This window comes from Sparus aurata, chromosome 12 (genome assembly GCF_900880675.1).
Source record: "Sparus aurata chromosome 12, fSpaAur1.1, whole genome shotgun sequence".
Taxonomy (NCBI): Eukaryota; Metazoa; Chordata; class Actinopteri; order Spariformes; family Sparidae; genus Sparus; species Sparus aurata.
The window spans coordinates 5187370-5205872 of NC_044198.1; the positions used below are offsets into that span (position 1 = coordinate 5187370).

Here is an 18503-nt window from a genome sequence, read left to right on the forward strand (position 1 = left end):
TGACTTATCAAACTCGACTAGTCTTTGGTTGCATCCAAGCAAGCAAAAGAGGTAGAACAAATTGACCTAAATGTAATCTCATACCAAGAAGCTATCATCTGATAAGGATTAAGCTTTATTTCAGCACTTTTATGAGCTATTTTGAATAACTGTTTATATGCTTAGATTAGACGGAATGTCGTCTCACGTCCATTCGCACATCTCAAGCTTGACTGTAAATAAAGACCAGAGCATGGAAGAGAAAGTTTGTGCCTGTATATCTGTTATCCATTATCTTTATATTGATGGGCTACGCAAGAAGCCCCAACCACTGGTCAGTACCTCTAAAAATCATCTTCTGACAGTACTTGAGGGGTGCCAAGATTGGGAAAGTCTTAACTGTCCTCTAGATTTCTGTGGCATGCAAGTTTAGGGTTCAAATGTCAATAGTTTCCTGAGGTTTAAAAGTTCATCACTGTATTTAACTTTATTAAATGTACAATGATTTTATCAGTCATATGGTCTAGGTTAAGTGCTGATTTAAAAATTAAAAAGTATTCTATTTTATTTTGTCTTTTTCAGTAGTCGATTTACTGTCCCAATGCAACCTATATCATCATATCTTCTGTGTCTTATACTGATAATGTATGTTTCCATTGTGAATGGTGTAAATGCCTCTGGGAGATTGAGTTTTAAGGAGTATAGTTGATTGATTAAATCGTTCCATCACAGGTGCATTTTTCAAATCTGTCCCTCTTTGTTGTGTTCACGCATTTTTGCGTCTGTCTTCAGTCTTTAAAATGGATAGTTGAATAGTCCCGTAGCGTCTAATGGTCCGAGGATGCTTCTGTCCAGCAGAGCAATATACCTCAGTGATTGTTTTTTTTGCTTCAGTAGTAGTAATGCCGATTTTCATTTGGAACTGGCTGCTTGCATCCTGTGTAAACTGGAAAGCTGACTGGGTCTGGCTGGTGAGTCTCTCCTCGCTGTAAAAGGCTGGTGGGGGCTGGGAAACGTGGCCTGCTGCCAAGGTACGAGCCCAACCCCCCAACAGCTAGCTGTGCTCCCCTAAAAACATCCAAACACTCTCCAAAAACCATCGTCTGCTGGCTGAGGGCAGCATGAATACACTCGAAACGCCGGGGATGGAAAGGGACTGAGTCTGTTCGATTACATGTGACATCAGTAATGAAACATCTTCATATTATGATTTTTGTTTACATTTGAAGACATTTGAGTTTTATGTGAAGCTACATCCACACATGGATACATATGTATTTGTATGTAGTTGTGTGCATTAGGTTACTGGAAATTATTACTATATCATCAATACCATGTATATTTTGTAGCAAGTTTACGTTTTATGCCTCGTGCCTGAAACAGCATTTTCAGTCTTTCTTAGCACATGAGGATGTCTCATTCATTTTGGCTTAAAAGTTAGGTTTCAAAGATTCAATATCAACATCCCCTTCACGTCCATTGAGTTGCTCATCTGGAGTTTTTGATCATATCACACAATCTTCATCAGCAGATGGAGTTAAGCAGCTTCCTTCTTCCCCGATGCTTCCTTAAGAGTCATGGATCTTGTGCAGTGAGTGACACTGCACTGAGTTTCACACTGTAATTGACATGACAGTTATTGTAAAGCTCAGTTATCACATGTCATGAGCATTTTTACATCTGTCAGGGAAATACAGTAGTTGGCTCATTTCTGATGCTGTGACTGTTTTCATTGGAAGAACAGCAAGAATCAGCGCAACATTGTTATCTCACCACAAAACCTCTTCGAGAGGATGGCGAGGTGAATGTTGAAGTGTACAAAGTGCAACATACACTGGACATAACCGACAATGGACTGAGGTGTTCACACTCACACGAGTCTCCAAGTAACAGTCCACTTCAGCTTGTTTTCAACCATGATCACCGTCTTCTCAGACAACTCCAATCGCCAGAATAACTATCGGTCAATCCATGGATGTGGAAAGATTACGTTTCTATAGGTTACCTTTCTAATTCTATGTTGTGACCTCACTGTGCTTCTGGTCTGGTTAGGTTGAGGCACAAAAACCACTTTGTTGGGGTCAGATTGTGTATTAGCTTTTCCTGGCCCTGTTGCCTGGACAATGCCAAAAAACTTGGCAGCCATCTGGCCTAGCAATAACTCCCCCACCATTCCCTTCTGAATGTCAGCTCATACGCGTTATTAGAATATGATATTATGCATATTGTAGGCATGTTGATATGACACATATAAGATGTACACAGTTCAAAAATTCAAGGTTTGCAGAAATGTAAAATGCCAACATTTTATTCTGGCAACTTGCTGTTTCCGAACCGCCACCAAGTGGTTTTGGTGGGATATGCTTGTTTGCTCACTTTGTAAGAGCTAGATGAACAGATTTGTCTTCCCAGAGCCGTGTCATTCCAGTGAATATGCCCTAGCATGTATGTGATTGACAAACACACAGCACCTTCGGGGTTGAGGCAGCATTTTGGCAACAGTTGATGTTGTTTTTCAATAAATGACAGTCAGGCTAACTGTTTCTCCCCGCTTTAACCATATTTATTCAACACACAGATGTGAATGTCTTTAAGCAAATCTTCACCATAGAGATGGCGTATTATATTAATAATTTTGTCAACAGTCAAAGAGCTATCCAGCAGATGTGTTTATTATGTACTGATTTAATTCCAAAGAGGATGAACCCAATACACACGAATGACTTCGTGACCTTTTCCTTTAGCGCCACCCTCGGGACAAAACATGACTGTTTTTCGCTCTGCTACTGGTAATCATCAGTATGTTGTTTGCTCTCTCCTCGTTTTATGGGGATTTCTGTGGCTGCACTGCTGCTGAGAGTATCACCTTAACTCCCATAACCGCAGCAGAAACACCCTCATGGGTAGTATAATATACAACCACACACACACCCACACACACACACACACACACACACACACACACACACACTCATACTGTGTGGTTTCTCTATGGCTGCTATCTAAAGTTATCTAAAGGGACATTCTGTCTACATAAGCAGAAAAACCCACATCATCTGGATGAAGGGATGGGAGAGGATGATCTTCCCCTATCACTCCCCCCCCCTCTCTCTCACACACACTCACACACTATCTCTCTCTCTCACACACATTACCGCTATCTTTTATTGTCTCTCTTCCTCTCTCTCACTCTTCATATCTTCTTATCTTGACGTTTGTCATCCGTTTTCCTTCCTCTCTCAATTTTCCTCTTCTCTGTCTCGCTCTGTCGTTCATTCAAGCCAAAGCCACTGCACTCAGACACACACACACACACTCGCACACGCACGCACATGCACACACACACACACACACACACACAACACACACACACACACACACAGCCACACCAAAGCATGCCTGTCATCCAGTTATCACCTCACAGATCAGTAGGTTGGTCGTGGGCCGGCAGCTACAGCTGAGGCAGCAGCAGAGTGGATGTGAGGTTCTGGTGGAATGCAACATGAAAAAAAAAGCCTTTAACCCTTTACACACACACACACACACACACACACTAACACACACACTCACATGCGTTCACACATCAGTCAGTAAAAAGTGCTGAAGGCTCCGTTTTGAAGCTAAGCGAGGAGCTTAGAAGCTGCATTTACCTATTAAAGAAGATGCCCACACACGCACACACACTAACACACACACACGTGCACACACGTTTGTACTAAGGCACATGTATGTAGATATGTACAGTATTCCATAACCATACATTTCCACAAGCCTTCCTGTAATTTTTGAATATTTAATTTTGAAATATTACTTACGTGTACGTTTATCGAGCGTGCAGTGCTTATCAGATCAGTGGAGTGCTGCTAGTTAAAGCTCTCCATTCAGCAGTAGCGACAAGACTAAAAGTGACTGACGGCGCGAGCTGTGTAGAGTTTCCATCACCTGCTGAAACAGCAGCAGGTGTGTCGTCCTCAGCCCCCTGTTCTCTCCTCATCAATGAGCTGAACTGGTCCTTTAAACACCGGGAGGGCTCTCCAAACACCTTGACCTCTGACCTCCACGCCTCTGCAGAGAGAGTGAGCCTATTACTGAACACAGCTCAGCCTTGTAGTCTCTCTACCTCTCTGTCTCTGTCTTTTCTTTATTTCTCATCTGTTCCTTTCTTTCAGATAGAGGTAGCCTGTGTTTGAGGCATTAATAATCCTGAATCCTGTGATACCCTCTTCACTTTCGATACGTGTATGGTTATTTCTTCATGATAACGCTGTTGCATGAGGCCTTTTCTGCATGTTGTTGCGCCGGTTTGTTGTTTGACATGCCGCCGTAATGTGGCTGCTAATGTGACGCCGCAGTAAGCAAAGGGGACAAAATCCACAGTCGTTGAGGCTTCGGCAGACAGAATCAGACAAAATAAGTCTGCACAAAGACACAGCTCCCGGTGCCCATTTTTGTTTTGGTAGACAAGACAAGTGGGCCTCAGCGTGAATCACTTGTATGAATCGATTTGTTCTTAAGTGGCATGTTTGGGTGATTTGAGACAATTTTAGGATTTGCCAATTTTGCTCGTAGTCTTAGGTACAAACGCTATTCACGAGTGGTCCGGGCCTGTCATATGACTCATGAACAGACAGTCTGCCTTGTTTAACTGAAGAATAAAAAAAAAACGTAATTATCATCATCATCATGGCTGCCAATTTACCGAGTGTGCTTTTAGATTTCATGATTTTATTAGCATATTTCATCACAGCAACTTCAGCAGTTTCGTAGGAAAATTCTCTGACTGTTGCCTCGGTGTCTATCTGCAGCTCAGGTATCATCTGCTATACCTGACGGTGTAATTTCTACTACTGTAGACCTCAATGCTCTCTTATCTAACACCTCAGGGAATGTCACATGACCACATCTCACATTAGTCGTGGACTGCTTTGCTTTAGAAAGACAACTTTAAAATCAAACATCGTGTTAAATCATCTCCTCTTTTTGTCTGTGATTGTCGCAGTGCAGCGCTGCGCACGTTTATATGTGCATTTGCGTTGTGTCCAACACAAGTACTGACACTGCTGAATGTCTGCTGCCATGTCAAGTTGAATCACATCTCCTCATAAACAGGTAGCATTCATCAGTCTGAAACAAGCGATTGACAGCAAGTTTGTAAAGTAAATTGTGGATTATTAAAATTTTTGTTTATCTCTCTCTCTCAATCTATCTCTCTATCTCTTCCCTCTGTCTTTCTGGAATGTATCAGTATAGACGCCAAGCATTACCTCGTGTGTGTGTGTGTGTGTGTGTGTGTGTGTGTGTGCGCGCGCGTGTGAACAGCAGTCCTCATCCCCTCTGGAAGGCCGACAGTTCCTGTGCGTGGGATTTACAGTGGAATCTGGTTTCCAAGGGTGTGTGTGTGTGTGTGTGTTCATCATCACTTCATTCTCTCTGTCTTCTGAGCCCGTCCCCATTGGCTGTTTTCTGACCAATGGCATAGCAACAGGAAATACGAGCCCCCAACAGCTGCTCAGAAGTCTTCAGGAAGACAAAAACAAGGGCGAGTCAGAGACAGTTAACATGGAGAGAAATATTAGTAAAGCTGCTCCGACCATAGTTTGCTCTGATTGGACCCTCAGATATTTGGGTCCAACTTCATGTTAATATATATACAATATTAAAAGGAATAAAGTGTTTCTCCAGTAGTTAGTGATGCACACCCATATGTAATGCTGAACGACGGGCCTGTGACACAAACACTAAAACTTCCTTTGGAAATGCGATGCATGCTGCAGGTGTTGTGCTCCCGTGAATCTACTCGCAGATGATATTTTGCGGACTTTCAACATTATTGACGTCCTCCTCAGCTGAGCAGTACCATCAGCAAGCATAAGCATAGCTTGGCGAGCCAGCTTCCGGTCCGGGAGTAGATGCACAGTGATGCGGTTCGCCCGTATCATTTAGTAGACAGAAAGTAGTCTGTTCAAGACAGCAACGAGAACGGCATCTTCCTCAGCACCGTGCACCAAGTCATAAGACTGAACCTGCGGGCCATTAAGTGGTGATAAACAAAACGATGAAATCAAATCATCAGGAAGCGAGTCAGTTTACTGCTCCATATCTTTGTTTTTGATTTACGTCAGGATCATAGATTCTTATCCACATCGCCTCCTATGATACGCTCCCCGGTCAGACACTTCAGTGACAAATTCAACCTCCGCACAGCTCCAGTGTGAGAGGGCCCAGAACACCCTGCTGTGCTGTACACGTGACCTTTCACTGATTGCAGAGTCAAAAATGTTGTGTATTGCCTGTTTTCACTCGGTGCATGAGTAAACACTATAGAGACACATTGAACTAGAATGACACAGGGTAATCAAGCCTGATATCGGATTAAGATCGATTGAATTAAAGGGGACTGTTGGGCCCTGGCGGAGGTATGCGCTCTACTCAATGTCAATCTGCCCTGCCTAACCATGATTTCAGCTCTGACTAGGAATCATAATCTCCGTCGTGCTGTGGAAGATTAATAGATTTTTTTATCAATCAAGATCTGCATTGAAATTGAGCTCACTCATATATACCAATCACCTAAACACACCGGATTCTTTCCATCAAGACCCCTGCATTGTTCCTTTAGAAATGAACCACAAGTGTCCAAAAACATGCATCCTCCATCCAAGTCCCGTGGAGATCCACTCAGTAGTTTTTGTGTAATCCTGCTGACAAACCAACCGGGCCAGCCAACCAACAAACGGACAGGGGTGACCACAGATTCTCACTGCTGGATGTAAGAATTACTGGAGGCACAACAGCACCCAGCACTCAGCGTCTATACTCATTGGAAGAAAAAAAAAGCATCAGCAGACAATTAGATGTATTTGTATTATTTTCAGATGAAACGGGGTAGCAGAAAAACAAAACGTTTTCACGCGCAGGGAAAAAAAAAATAGCTGTGGTATCAACTGTGGTTACGCCTGTTCATCTACTGTAAACAGCTATAAATCACCCTCGCAGGCCTCCACTCCAACAGAGCACAAATTAAAGCAACAAAGAGCAGAGGTGTTTGTGTGTGTCTATCAGTCATAAATAACTCCTCTCCCCTCCCATCCATCAGTCCATCCATCCTGTGCGTCTCTGTGTGTGGTGAGATGTTCCACCCACAGCTGCTCTCCAGCTCTCAACACACACGCACACGCACACACACACACACACTCTGATCCAGCTGCTCGTCGCTCTCAGGAGACTCTCAGCCGTCGTTTAGTCTCATTTGCCGGCCTCACAGATCGACACTTTATTTTATTTCACTATCGATCACCAACACACTGCTGGGCTCGCTTATACTGCGTGTGTGTTGATACATCAGCTCTGACAGCTGACTGTGTGTGTGTGTGTGTGTGTGTGTGTGTGGCATCCATTATATGAACATAGTGAGTGTCAGGACCACCTGTCATGACGATGACGTGATGCTGCTACAGGATTCCTTTAGTTATAGTTTTCCACTGATTTTAATCCAATTCACAGACAAAAGCTTATCAAATCAAATCAATTAAATCAAAATTAGTTCTTGGTTTTGGTACTTGATTAGCTCCAGAGTCCTCAGAATGATGCTGTCAGAGAATGAGGAGTAAGTTCACATTTCAACGTCAGCTTCCAATAATTATGTATACATACCGATATATGAGTATCATGGGAGAACACGGCTGCAGGCTGATGTTCTCATCTGAACACCCGTAATCCAATAATTCTGTCTGTGAGAGCTGATGTGGCTCAGCGTCCCGACCGCTGCACCACCGGGACAACTAAACTGTACAATACACGGAACAGTGTGTGAAAACACACGTCATGTCTGTTTTCATATAACTTGGACACAAAAAACACAATGTGACCTTATCAAACAACAATCTTTTTTGGTTTTGTCTGGCGGTAACGTTAGCGATGATAAGTCACCGTTGACTTGAAACATCTTTCTCCCAGTGCTCTTTCCATTCGCTCGCGGACTTGATGCATTTTAGTCTCCTTTTTCTTTTTTCTTTTTCATTTTCTGTTCTTTTTTTTTTTATATATATGCTGACCTTCTGCCAGGTGCAGATTTCAACAAAATGACCACGTTTATACAAAGAGGGCAGAACTTGATGTCATAATGGAGTATTTCCGTAAAATCACTAGTTCGACCTGAGCACCTGAAAAACCTATTCCAGGCAGTGTGCGTGTGTGTGTGTGTGTGTGTTTTCATAGTAAAAAACAGAGCGTAGAGTTTTTGGGTAGAGTTACTTGGTTGTGAAAAAGGGTCAAGTGATTTGATCGACCCGTGCGGCGGATGTCAACTCCGTGTTTGTTTCTCGTCGGGCATCGCGGTGGAAAGCAAGGGAGCTGCTCGCTGTGTCTGTCGGTGACGTTAACCCTCTCCCCTCTCTGATGTGTCTAACATCAAACAGTATGCTGTCACACACACACACACACACACACACACACACACACTGAAACTGCGAGTGAAGTACAACAGCTGGTAACAGACACAGAACAGAACAGAGCTGTCACACCTACACTGCAGAGCTGACACACATACGCTCGTGCACTGATATACGCACACAACGCAGCCAGAACTTGAATACACTCGCACTGATGCACTAACAAGCGATAGATCCACACACTCACACAAACACACACACACACGCGCGTGTGCGCATACATAGAAGTCAACCAGCCTGGATCCAGGAGATGTGGGAGAGCAGGCTGATATTTTTCATGTGCGTTTCCTTCATCAGAGCTCGGTTCTGCAGGGCTCCTCTTGATTTCTTATCTGTGACAGATGAAGCAACAACTTCCTGGCTCCCACAGGCCTTGAACTTCCATTGAATGAGGAAGACGCGCAGCCTAGGCCCTGGACATTTCAAGGAAAATGAAAGTATGGCCTTAAAAAGAGCCGCAACACCAAAATACTCTCGGGAGTTTCATGCGCACGAAAGTCAATGTCGACACAAGTCAGACGCGTGTTTATCGAATTCCGTTCAGCTGCTCCGGTTTCAGGGTTGCTGGTATTTTTTTCATGCTGTCGTGCTGCCGTGGCTTACTTGGGACACTTGAGTAGAACAGAGCCACCGTTAACTTTATTAGAACACCTGTGCTTTTCCTGCTCGAAAATGTCAAAAATGTCTAAACAACCGGGAAAGCTCCGATACGTTTGTCTATATCTGGTAAGTTATCCGTTCACATCGATTTAGCTAAAGGCCTCAAAGGTCCTGAAAACACATATGTAAGGAACTTAAATTGCGATGAAGCAGTTCTGGGGCCTGCCGCAGCTGAAAGCGTCACCGTAAGAGAACCGACGCGGTAACGCTTCAGGCTGGACCGATGTGCGCAGAAGTGCAGCGCTGCTCTGGAATGAGGACGTCCACCGTGTGAGTTTTATTTCCCGACGCTCCTGTCTGTGTTTGTTCCCGGTTACAATGAGCAAAATGTATCCACAACTGCAAAGTAAAGGCAGCTGGGACTGAGGCATGATGGGAGTGATCAGTTCAAGATGGCACTGCAGGGAGGCCTATTTTTCATTCTTTTCATCTCCCTTTTCATCTCTGAGTATATAAATCTATCTCTCCATCTATCATTCATTCACTTCCTGTGTCCTCCTTGTTTTTCCTTGGTGATCCCCCTCCTCTTCTCCCCCCCCCTCCCTCCCTCCTTCCATCAGTTCTTGCCTCCTTCTGTTCTTTCCTTTCCTTCCAAGATCTCCACATCAACCTCTTCCTTTCCCCGTTCTTTTATCACTCCTTCTTCCTCTCCTTCTTCTCCCTCTTACTCTCGCCCTCCCTGCTTCTTTCTTTCCCTTCTTACTTGACTCTTGCTGTCCCTCCTACCTTTCCTTCTTTTATGCCCTTCCATCTGTCTACTTCCCTTTGTCCACCTCCACCTCTCGGCCATCTTTTCTCCTCATCCATGTGTACCACTCTCCCTCGTTCTCCCCCGTCTCCTTGACTATTCCCGCCATACTTCCTTGTCTCTTATGTTTTATTTGTGTCCTTCTTTAAACATTCCCTCCGTTGCCATCCACCTTGATCTAGCGTTCCCTTCTACCTTTCCCCTCCCTCCTTGTCTTCCGTCCTCTTTCATTTCTCCTTCGACCTCTACCCCTCATTCTTCTGTCCCCTTCTCTTCTTACCTTACCTCCATACTTTTATTCTTCTGTTTTACTTCCAGCTTTAACTCCTTTTACCGCCAACTGTGTCTTCCCTTACCTTCTTCCCTCCCTGTCTTCCTCCTCCTCTCCCCTCCTCTCGTGTCCTCTTCTCCTGTGTTCTTTCCTCCCCTTTTTAACCTCTTTTCATTCTCCGCTTACCGGTCTCTCTCTCAGTTTTGCTTCCATCCGTCCTACCTCTTCTCTGTTTCCTCCCTCCAAACTCCCGTCTCCCCCCGCCTCCATCCCCCCCCCCCCCCCCCCTCCTCATTCTAATTGCGTGCAGGAAGCTGCCAGATATTGTGAGGTGTAATGTGCTGTCTGATTCCTCTCTTAGTGTTCTTAAATGATCGCTATTTATTTGTCAAGCCAAGCGTTGAACACTAATTAAGGAGAAATGCTTTGAACCGCCTTGTGTGTACGTGTGTGTGTGTGTGTGTGTGTCTGAGATTGGTGTGTTTGAGTGAAGGGTGTGTTATTGGGTGTGTGTGTGCGTGTGTGTTGGTGTAAGGAGCAGTAAGAAGATGGAGGAAGTTGTCAATGGTGAGTCGATCCCATCGCTGTTTTGAGTGCAGATATGTGTGTGTGAGTGTGTGTGTGTGTGTGTGTGTGTCTGCAGGTTTTTCTTGCACTGACATCACACACACACACACACACACACACACACACACACACACACACACACACACACACAGCAGCTGGTGTTCTCGAGATTCCAATGCGCCAATTTGATTGGCTGTTTGCTTTTGTGCACTTGTTGTGTCGTAATGACGACTCTGCGACTCGATTGGCTGTATCAGTCTTTAACTTTGGTAGTGCCGGGTAATCAGCTCAGTCTGTATCTTGGATTTAATTAGCTTGCCATTAACCGCCGTCTTTGTTGACGACGTTATGCTAATTGTCTTTGTTACTTCTGGCGGAATTTAACCTGTGACCTCGGCAGTGGCAGTGCCTTGCTCAAAGGTACCGAACCTGTAATTGTACCAGTGATACAGCTTCCTTACCCCCAGGTTCGTAGTAAACATCCTTGGTTTGTCTGGCATTTTGAATCAGTTTTTGTAGTATTTAAGTTATTGAAGTAAGTGCTCCACACTGTGCAGGGATTTGTTAGACTGTGTGAGACATTTGTAAATGTCTTTGAACGGAGACGTAGAGCCGACACACTAACACTCCCCCTCAGCTGTCGCTGTGAGACAGTAAACCAATAACATAAAGGAAAAAAAAAAGAGAAAACATTTTTGCATTTTTACTCCAGTTAATATCCCTTTTTAATGGCACCTTCATCCTGTCATATCCAGCAGATGGCATGGAACAACACGATAGAAAAAAAGTTTCCAGTCATCGAAGAAGCGCACTGATAACGTCGTGTTTTAGGATCCTTTACTAGTTTTCTTTTCTTTCTTTTTTCTTTTTTTTTTGTGATTAAAATTCAGCTGTCAATCAAATAAGCATTTTTTTTATTGAGCCGCTTGCTTTATTTCAAGTTAGCTGGAGCTGTCCTTCTGCACTTCCTCGACAGTAATGGGCACGGCCAGATTGCTAACTGGGAAACCGAGGACACTGGGCCGTACTGGGACTCTATGTTTACTCTGTGAAGCGACAAGGTTTTAAGGTCTTCATAATTTAAAGAGATCCACAACACCCCTCTGACATGTTGTTTTCTGTTGACCCACACCTTTTTAATGTCATCTCGCTGCAGCGTGGTGGAGGGTGTGTCGGCTCCCCGTGTCAGGTGTGGGTACAGGTAAAACAGAGCACGCTCCAAACTGCGACGCAACAAATCGCTGAGGTTTATAATTTCCACCAAAAAGACCCGTGCGAGCATTTTTTCATGATCTTGGAAGAAATTGTTCTGCCTCCTCTGCAGGAAAAGGTTTTCGACATAAAAATACTTTTTAAAGGTGAGGGAAAGATTAGAAAAGAAAAACAAAGAAAGCACCACTGACTGTTGGTAGAACGCAGGAAACAAACCGCAGGTCACATGTCAAAGTCACACTTTCTACCTCAAAATCCTCCTCGCAGGGTCTCAAAATGCACCTGAAATGAATACTTTGTTTGTTTGATTGCATCCCCAGTAGCTTCTAACACAGCAGTTCCTGATCTTTCAGGAGTCAACACGCCCAACAGACCGTCCAAATAATACATTAAAGCGATCATGAAAACAATGTTCGAATGAGACCAATTCCAAAACAAAGCAGCCGATTTATTAAATCGACTAAATCGACACAATGAACAAATGGTTCAAAGACCACATGTATGCGCACGTTTAGGCATTTGAACAGGCAGCTCTTGTGCAGAAGGCCTCATTTACGTTCCATTCTTGTCTCGGGGACCACTGATATGACCCTGTGAATCACTTCTGAGCTGCAGCGAAGTGATATAAACAGTATAATTTCAGATGTAATGAATATGTATAGCACAATTGATTAATTAGCTGATCAGCGCACAATTAATCTGCACGAACATCCATAATTAAAGCATTTATCAGGAAACGGTGTCAAACACTCTCTGTTTTCAGCGTTTAAACTGTTTTACATCCTTGTAAAGTCTTCCTTCATATTAAGAACTTATGGCGGGCATTTTTTTTTTAAACGGCTTCTGTCACAGTTTTAGTTATTTAATGGAGTAAATGATTAATTGTATGTGCATAAAGTCTGATGTGTAATATGTGCCTACACTGTTCTGGCTCCGTGAGTCCGGTTTTATTCGTTGTCCCTGCTGGTTTTACTGTGTCTGCTAGCTGCCTCAGGGCCTCCCTCCCTCAGGAGTGTGTGTGTGTGTGTGTGTGTGTGTGTGTGTGTGTGTGTGTGTGTGTGTGTGAGTGCGTGCATGTTTGAGAATGTGTGTGTACGTATGTGTGTGTGCGTGTCAGCTGGAGCGAAGCTGGCATACAGGTGCGCCGCTGCCTCGCCAGCACTTCCTGGTAATTAATGACTTCTTCCTGCGTCTCTCTCTCCCGCTCTGTCTCTCATAGTTGGGATGAAATAAATTGATGACATCTGAGCGTTTGCGTTCTCAGTCACATGAGGACAGCGGGCTTGAGTGGGAGAGGAACAAATTGGGGAGGTTTATTTTTATAAGATATGTCTTTTTGTTGATTTTATAGGGGGTTTTTTTTGTGTTTTTTTTAAAGGAATAGTGCAACATTTTGGCAAAAGTTTACATAGCTATCTCTCTGATAGTGAGACGAGAAGATGTTGCTCTTGTGTCTGTTTGGGTGCGAAGCTGGAGTCAGGAGGTGGTTAGCCGAGCTTAGCGTGAAGCCTTGAAAGGAGGGGGGAGGACAGCTAGCCTGGCTCTGTTTAAAGTTCAAGAACACACGTAAGCACTCAGAAGTTCACTAATGAACGCAATGTATCTCGTTTGTTTCATCATCACACAGCCCTGTTCTTAGGGGGACACACACCACAGTCAGTCAGCCATCCGTCCTGCTGGTCTTCACAGCTTTTCAAGTCTGTCCGTCTTTCTGCCTCTGTATATTTTTCTACTCAGACTTCCAATTTTGGCTTTTGCTGTTCTCCATCTCTCTCTTCCTTAGACTTCCTCTTCTTTCTGCTTATTTTACCAGTCTCTCTCTCTCTCTCTCTCTCGCTCCCTCTCCCTGTGTCTCTCTCCCTGTGTCTCTCTCCCTGTGTCTCTCTCCCTGTGTCTCTCTCCCTCTCTCTGGTAATCTATCTTAGTTAATATCGTCTCTGTGAGCAGCTGGGTACCGAAGCCCAGTCAGCTCTGTGAGAAACAGACCTCTAGTTGTGTGTGTGTGTGTGTGTGTGTGTGTGTGTGTGTGTCTCTCTCTTACACACAAACACACACATACACAGAAAGATAGAGACAGAGAGAAAACAAGATAATGTGGCGAGTGAAACAGTGGCAACAGACAGAGCGAGGAGCAGAGAACCTGATAATTATCACAACAGTGTACAGCTGCAATTATACATATTTGTTAGAAGATGCATATGAATCTCTCCGTCGATCTCCGCAGAGCAGGGAGTTATGGGTAACCGTAGCTCACACGCGCGGCTCCAAAATCTTCGACATATTGCGCGGGCCTGCGCGTCAAGCTGATTGGTCGGACAAATTTCCCGCTGGGAGTGATATCCGAACGATGTTGCGAGATGCTCGGTCTGCCCAGTGTAATCTGATTACCTTTCCCTCATTCTGGAAATCATGAACATCCAGTCGATGCAAAGTGCTGCCTGGCATTCTAACACACTAAGTCAAGATGGTGAACATAGCGAACATTAGACCTGCTGAACATCAGCTTCTTAGCAGTGTCATTAGCAGTGAGCTCGCAGACAGATGGCATGTATTACTGCTCTTTTTGACCGCGGCTGCTTCTTATTTAGCGGCACATTGCGCTGCTGCAATCTGAACAGGGACTAATTAACTTGGTATTTAACTTGTCCTCATGTACCTCTTAGACCAGGTCCCTTAGAAAAGAACCATGTATGCTTTTTGGTCAATTTTTTCAGCAGTTGGTCCGTCCAATTTCTTGTGTTTATGAGAAAGTTGAAGTGAATAGCGTGAAATGAGTTTCACGCACGAGGTGCGGTGCCCCTGTTTTCATGTTACATTCATTTTTGTAACCCGCAAGCAACCGTGTTACGCTCACTTGCCATTTTTTGTGGAGTTTGTAGTTGTATCCTGTAGTAGAAGGGGAGGAGAGCGGCAACAGAAATAGTCGGACAACGGCAGAATTCGAACAGTCTACATCTAATCAGTCAGGCATTGCATTATGGGAAATGTAGGATCTAGTGGCTGTGGAGCTTGACCCATTCTCGGGACCAAATGTCAGGACATCCTGGCCTCTGCTGCTTCAATTTCAGCTGTTCTTTTTACCGATCTGTCTGACGTGAGCCAGCCAACTTTACAGAACGCAAACACTAAAGTGCTGGAATACCCCTTTAACACCGCAAGCTGACTTCAACCTCACTTTAACCCTTGAGTCGAGACTGAGCAAACTGTGTGGAGCAGAAAGTGCGTAGTGAACTGAAATTGACGGAGAGTGAGACAAACAGGTAAAGAGACGGACGGAGAGACAGACGGGTATTTTGTCTCCCCTCCAGTTGCCGGGGCGACCGGCCTGGCCTGGCTCGATGCTCGAGTGCGAAAAAAGAAAAAAAAAAAACAAAGAGAAGGACAGAAAAGAAAGAAAAAGCGCCACAATCAATGAGACCCTTTTTGTTTTAGTGGGAACCCCCTTTTACCCTTGACGACACACACACACACACACGCACACACGGACAGAGGAACGGGATGACTGAATTGGTGTGCGATTGTGTGTGTGTGCCTTTGTGTCTGACTCCCTCTCCCTCTGTGTGTGTGTGTGACTGACTTTATTTAAGACAAGGGCCCTTTTGTTTTAAGCCGGAGAATGGCTCTGAGACCGAGGCTGGCCCTGTAATTGGCCTACTTAGGCCCTGTTTAGCATGAGAAAGGCCTTCCTTGGCCCGGCAGTGCCAAGCTAACTCTTGTTTTCAGCCACAGAGAGGACGAACGCGCTGATCAGAATTCAGATTAGCCTCAAAAACATCCACCCCCCCTCCAAACACACTTCTCCACCCTCTGCTTTAAATACACTGCACACTAATTACTTAACGAGAAAGCTTGGGGGGGAAAAAAAAAAATCTACCCTTTAACGGAGTAGTGGTGGAGTCTATTTAGAGGAGGAGGGGGAGGGTGGGGGTGTTGGCAGGTTCTTTTTCACCTCTTCCCTCCACGCTAACTTTTTGTGCCACTTTAAAAAAAAAAAAAGAGAGAAAAATGACCCTGTCCTCCATCCTTCTCCCCCTCTTTTATTCTCGCGTTCCCCTCTCTCCGAATCGGCCCAGACGCCACTTGTTGCTGCCGAATCATTGAACTTAATTAGCGGGACAATGTGTGAGCGGTTTGCTAAGTTTGAGCCGTAAACAGAGTCACAGTTAGAGGAGAGGGGAAAAAACGGCAGAGAGGAGAAGTTAGAGTCTGAGCGGTGGAACGGTGAGATGAGCGTCTCCACGCTGAGCAGCATGAGGTCGCTCTCATGGAGGTAAATACCATCACAATCATGGTTTAATTTATCAGCAGCAGCTTGGTTTGAGGTGTCTGAGGTAGGCTATCTGTCTGTCTCTGTGTCTGTCTGTCTGTCTGTCTGTCTGTCTGTCACACACATTCAGTTTCATTCTCTTTCATTTATCTTTCCTCAAAAAAACAAAACAACTATTGTAAATTAAATGTTTATTTTAATTGTGGAAGTTGGAGTGGATTTTTCAAACAACAAATTGTAAATTCAACATTTCTGTTGCAATGTTGTCACACACAATGCTCACACAGAAAATGTAATTCAAGTTTGATTAATTAGTTTTTGTAAATATTGGCAGACCTGGACTTCCATAATGTTTTCTTTTTTAGGCCAGTAATACATGAAAAAACATTAGACTAATGCCTGAACAGAAAAATACGAATCGGTGCAGCATTACAATGAATGTCGACCATCAGCATTCTGTAACTGTGGTGTTCCACAATATGCGACTGTTAATGATGGCGGGGAAGATTCCAACTTATGCAACACAGCACTGTCGCAGTGAGTCGAATTGTCACGAAATATAATCTACGAGACTCAGGTACATGGACACACAGTTTCAATTGTCTGAACACGACTTAGCTTCGTGCCTGCTCCACAGTTCTTTGACTGACGGAAACAGTACATTTAGGAACAGTTACGGAGCTGCATGGAAGTGGTCGGGGCGGGACGGTGGGTGAACAAAGTCCAGGAATGTCACACCAGAATCCCGCTTCACATCCAGTCTGGTGAGGATTAGACAACAGAAGCACTTTGGTGAAGGTTAGGAAAGCGAGTGTCCTTTCAGATATATGTTAAATAAAAAGCAAAAATGATTTGTGTACATGGACCCAAATTTAGCATGTTAATCATTTTAAAATGGATAATCCTTGATAATATTCCTTTACTATTTCACAAACTGTTGTCATACCGGGTCGGCATTTAACATTAGGAAGCATGTGGTTGCAGAATTCCAATATGTTGTGACTTTCAAAAAAATCTGAGTCAATTACAACATTGATATTAACACAGACACTGTCTACAAGACTGAAGCTGTTGTAGTAGTATCTCACATTGTAATTTGAAACGAGCATTGTACTTTACATTTCAGACTGTTCCATGCATGCTTCAGGTCAGTGTGCCGTAACTGCAGCCTCCCAGTTTCACTCAATACAAAAGCTTTCGTCAACACTCCCATTCTTCTTTTGTCGTCTTATCAGCAATCGATACTCCACCGTTTGTCAGTGTATTAAATACTTACATTCCCTCCTCAGCAGTCTTGACAGCCTCTAACATGATCAACATTCTGACTGTGTTCTGCATCCTGATAAGTATTCCAGGTTTATTCAATAGAAGTGTCTTCTACATACTGCCATACTTTAGCTGAACAAGTGACGGCTCTGCGTAACATTCAGATCTGCATCGTTCCACTTATTCTCAATCAACATCAATTCTCTGCTCTCAACATTCCAATTACTGTTCATGTTTCAGATACCTTCCACATTCTCTAATCAGTATTCTGACATTCACCAGCTTGGTTTTTAATAACCCGACATTTTCAACATGCCAACTTGCCTTAACACAAATGCCCGTGTCCAGGCTACATTGAGTATTTCCCAAAAGTTCTGTAACGACATTTTAGTAGCAGTTATTATCAACAACCATCATCATGCTGAACATCCAACATTGGTTTCCCCTCTCTGATAGTAGTGATTCTAAAGGTTGTCAGGTGATATTATGAACCGTGCCATAAATTACTAGACAGATGCGTATTAATCCACTGCTGAAAATAGTCCCCGACAAATGTGCTACCTGCTCCTGTTTGAGTAACATTTGGTATGAACTACAGTGCCCAGCTGTTGTAGTTATGTTATATAATTTTGACATGTTTTACTTGTCTCTAGAACTTGATCCAGCCTAGATCACCATTATGTTGGTCTGTCTTTGTCATATCTAATCCCAGTATATCGCAAGCCTCAAATATATATAAGGCTGGCGCATTTCAATACAGTCGTCATTTCCCAGAAATGTTCCCGTTCTTCTTTGTGAGGAATAGTGCGCCTTCCTGGTTCTTGAGTCACAAGGTCACATGATTAACAATCCCCCTCTCTCTCTCTGTGCTTCTGTGCCTGTCTGTCCCATTGTCTCTCGACCAGTCGATACTGGGTGGCGAGTTGGGATTGGGGAGTCCTAGCGCGGCGTCGCCAACTAAGCCGGCTGGTCAGTACTACCAGCACTACAGCTCCAACCCGAGGAGGAGAACACTGCCTATGGACACCATGGGTGAGACACTGCTGACACACTCACATCATACAAACACTATAAAGACACAGA

At 44.1% G+C, this 18503-nt stretch overlaps 1 protein-coding gene across 5 annotated transcripts in view; it reads left to right on the forward strand.

Annotated features, from left to right (window-relative positions):
* Positions 1-18503, forward strand: part of tcf4 (transcription factor 4) — a 262295-nt gene that overhangs the window by 139087 nt on the left and 104705 nt on the right. For 3 of the 5 annotated variants that reach the window (XM_030436622.1, XM_030436618.1, XM_030436617.1), the window contains one exon: positions 18326-18452. In XM_030436622.1, coding sequence (XP_030292482.1) covers positions 18326-18452 — 127 coding nt within the window. Of the gene's footprint in view, positions 1-15920; positions 16219-18325; positions 18453-18503 lie in introns of those variants that run through there. The other 2 variants (XM_030436619.1, XM_030436621.1) reach the window with 2 other exon arrangements.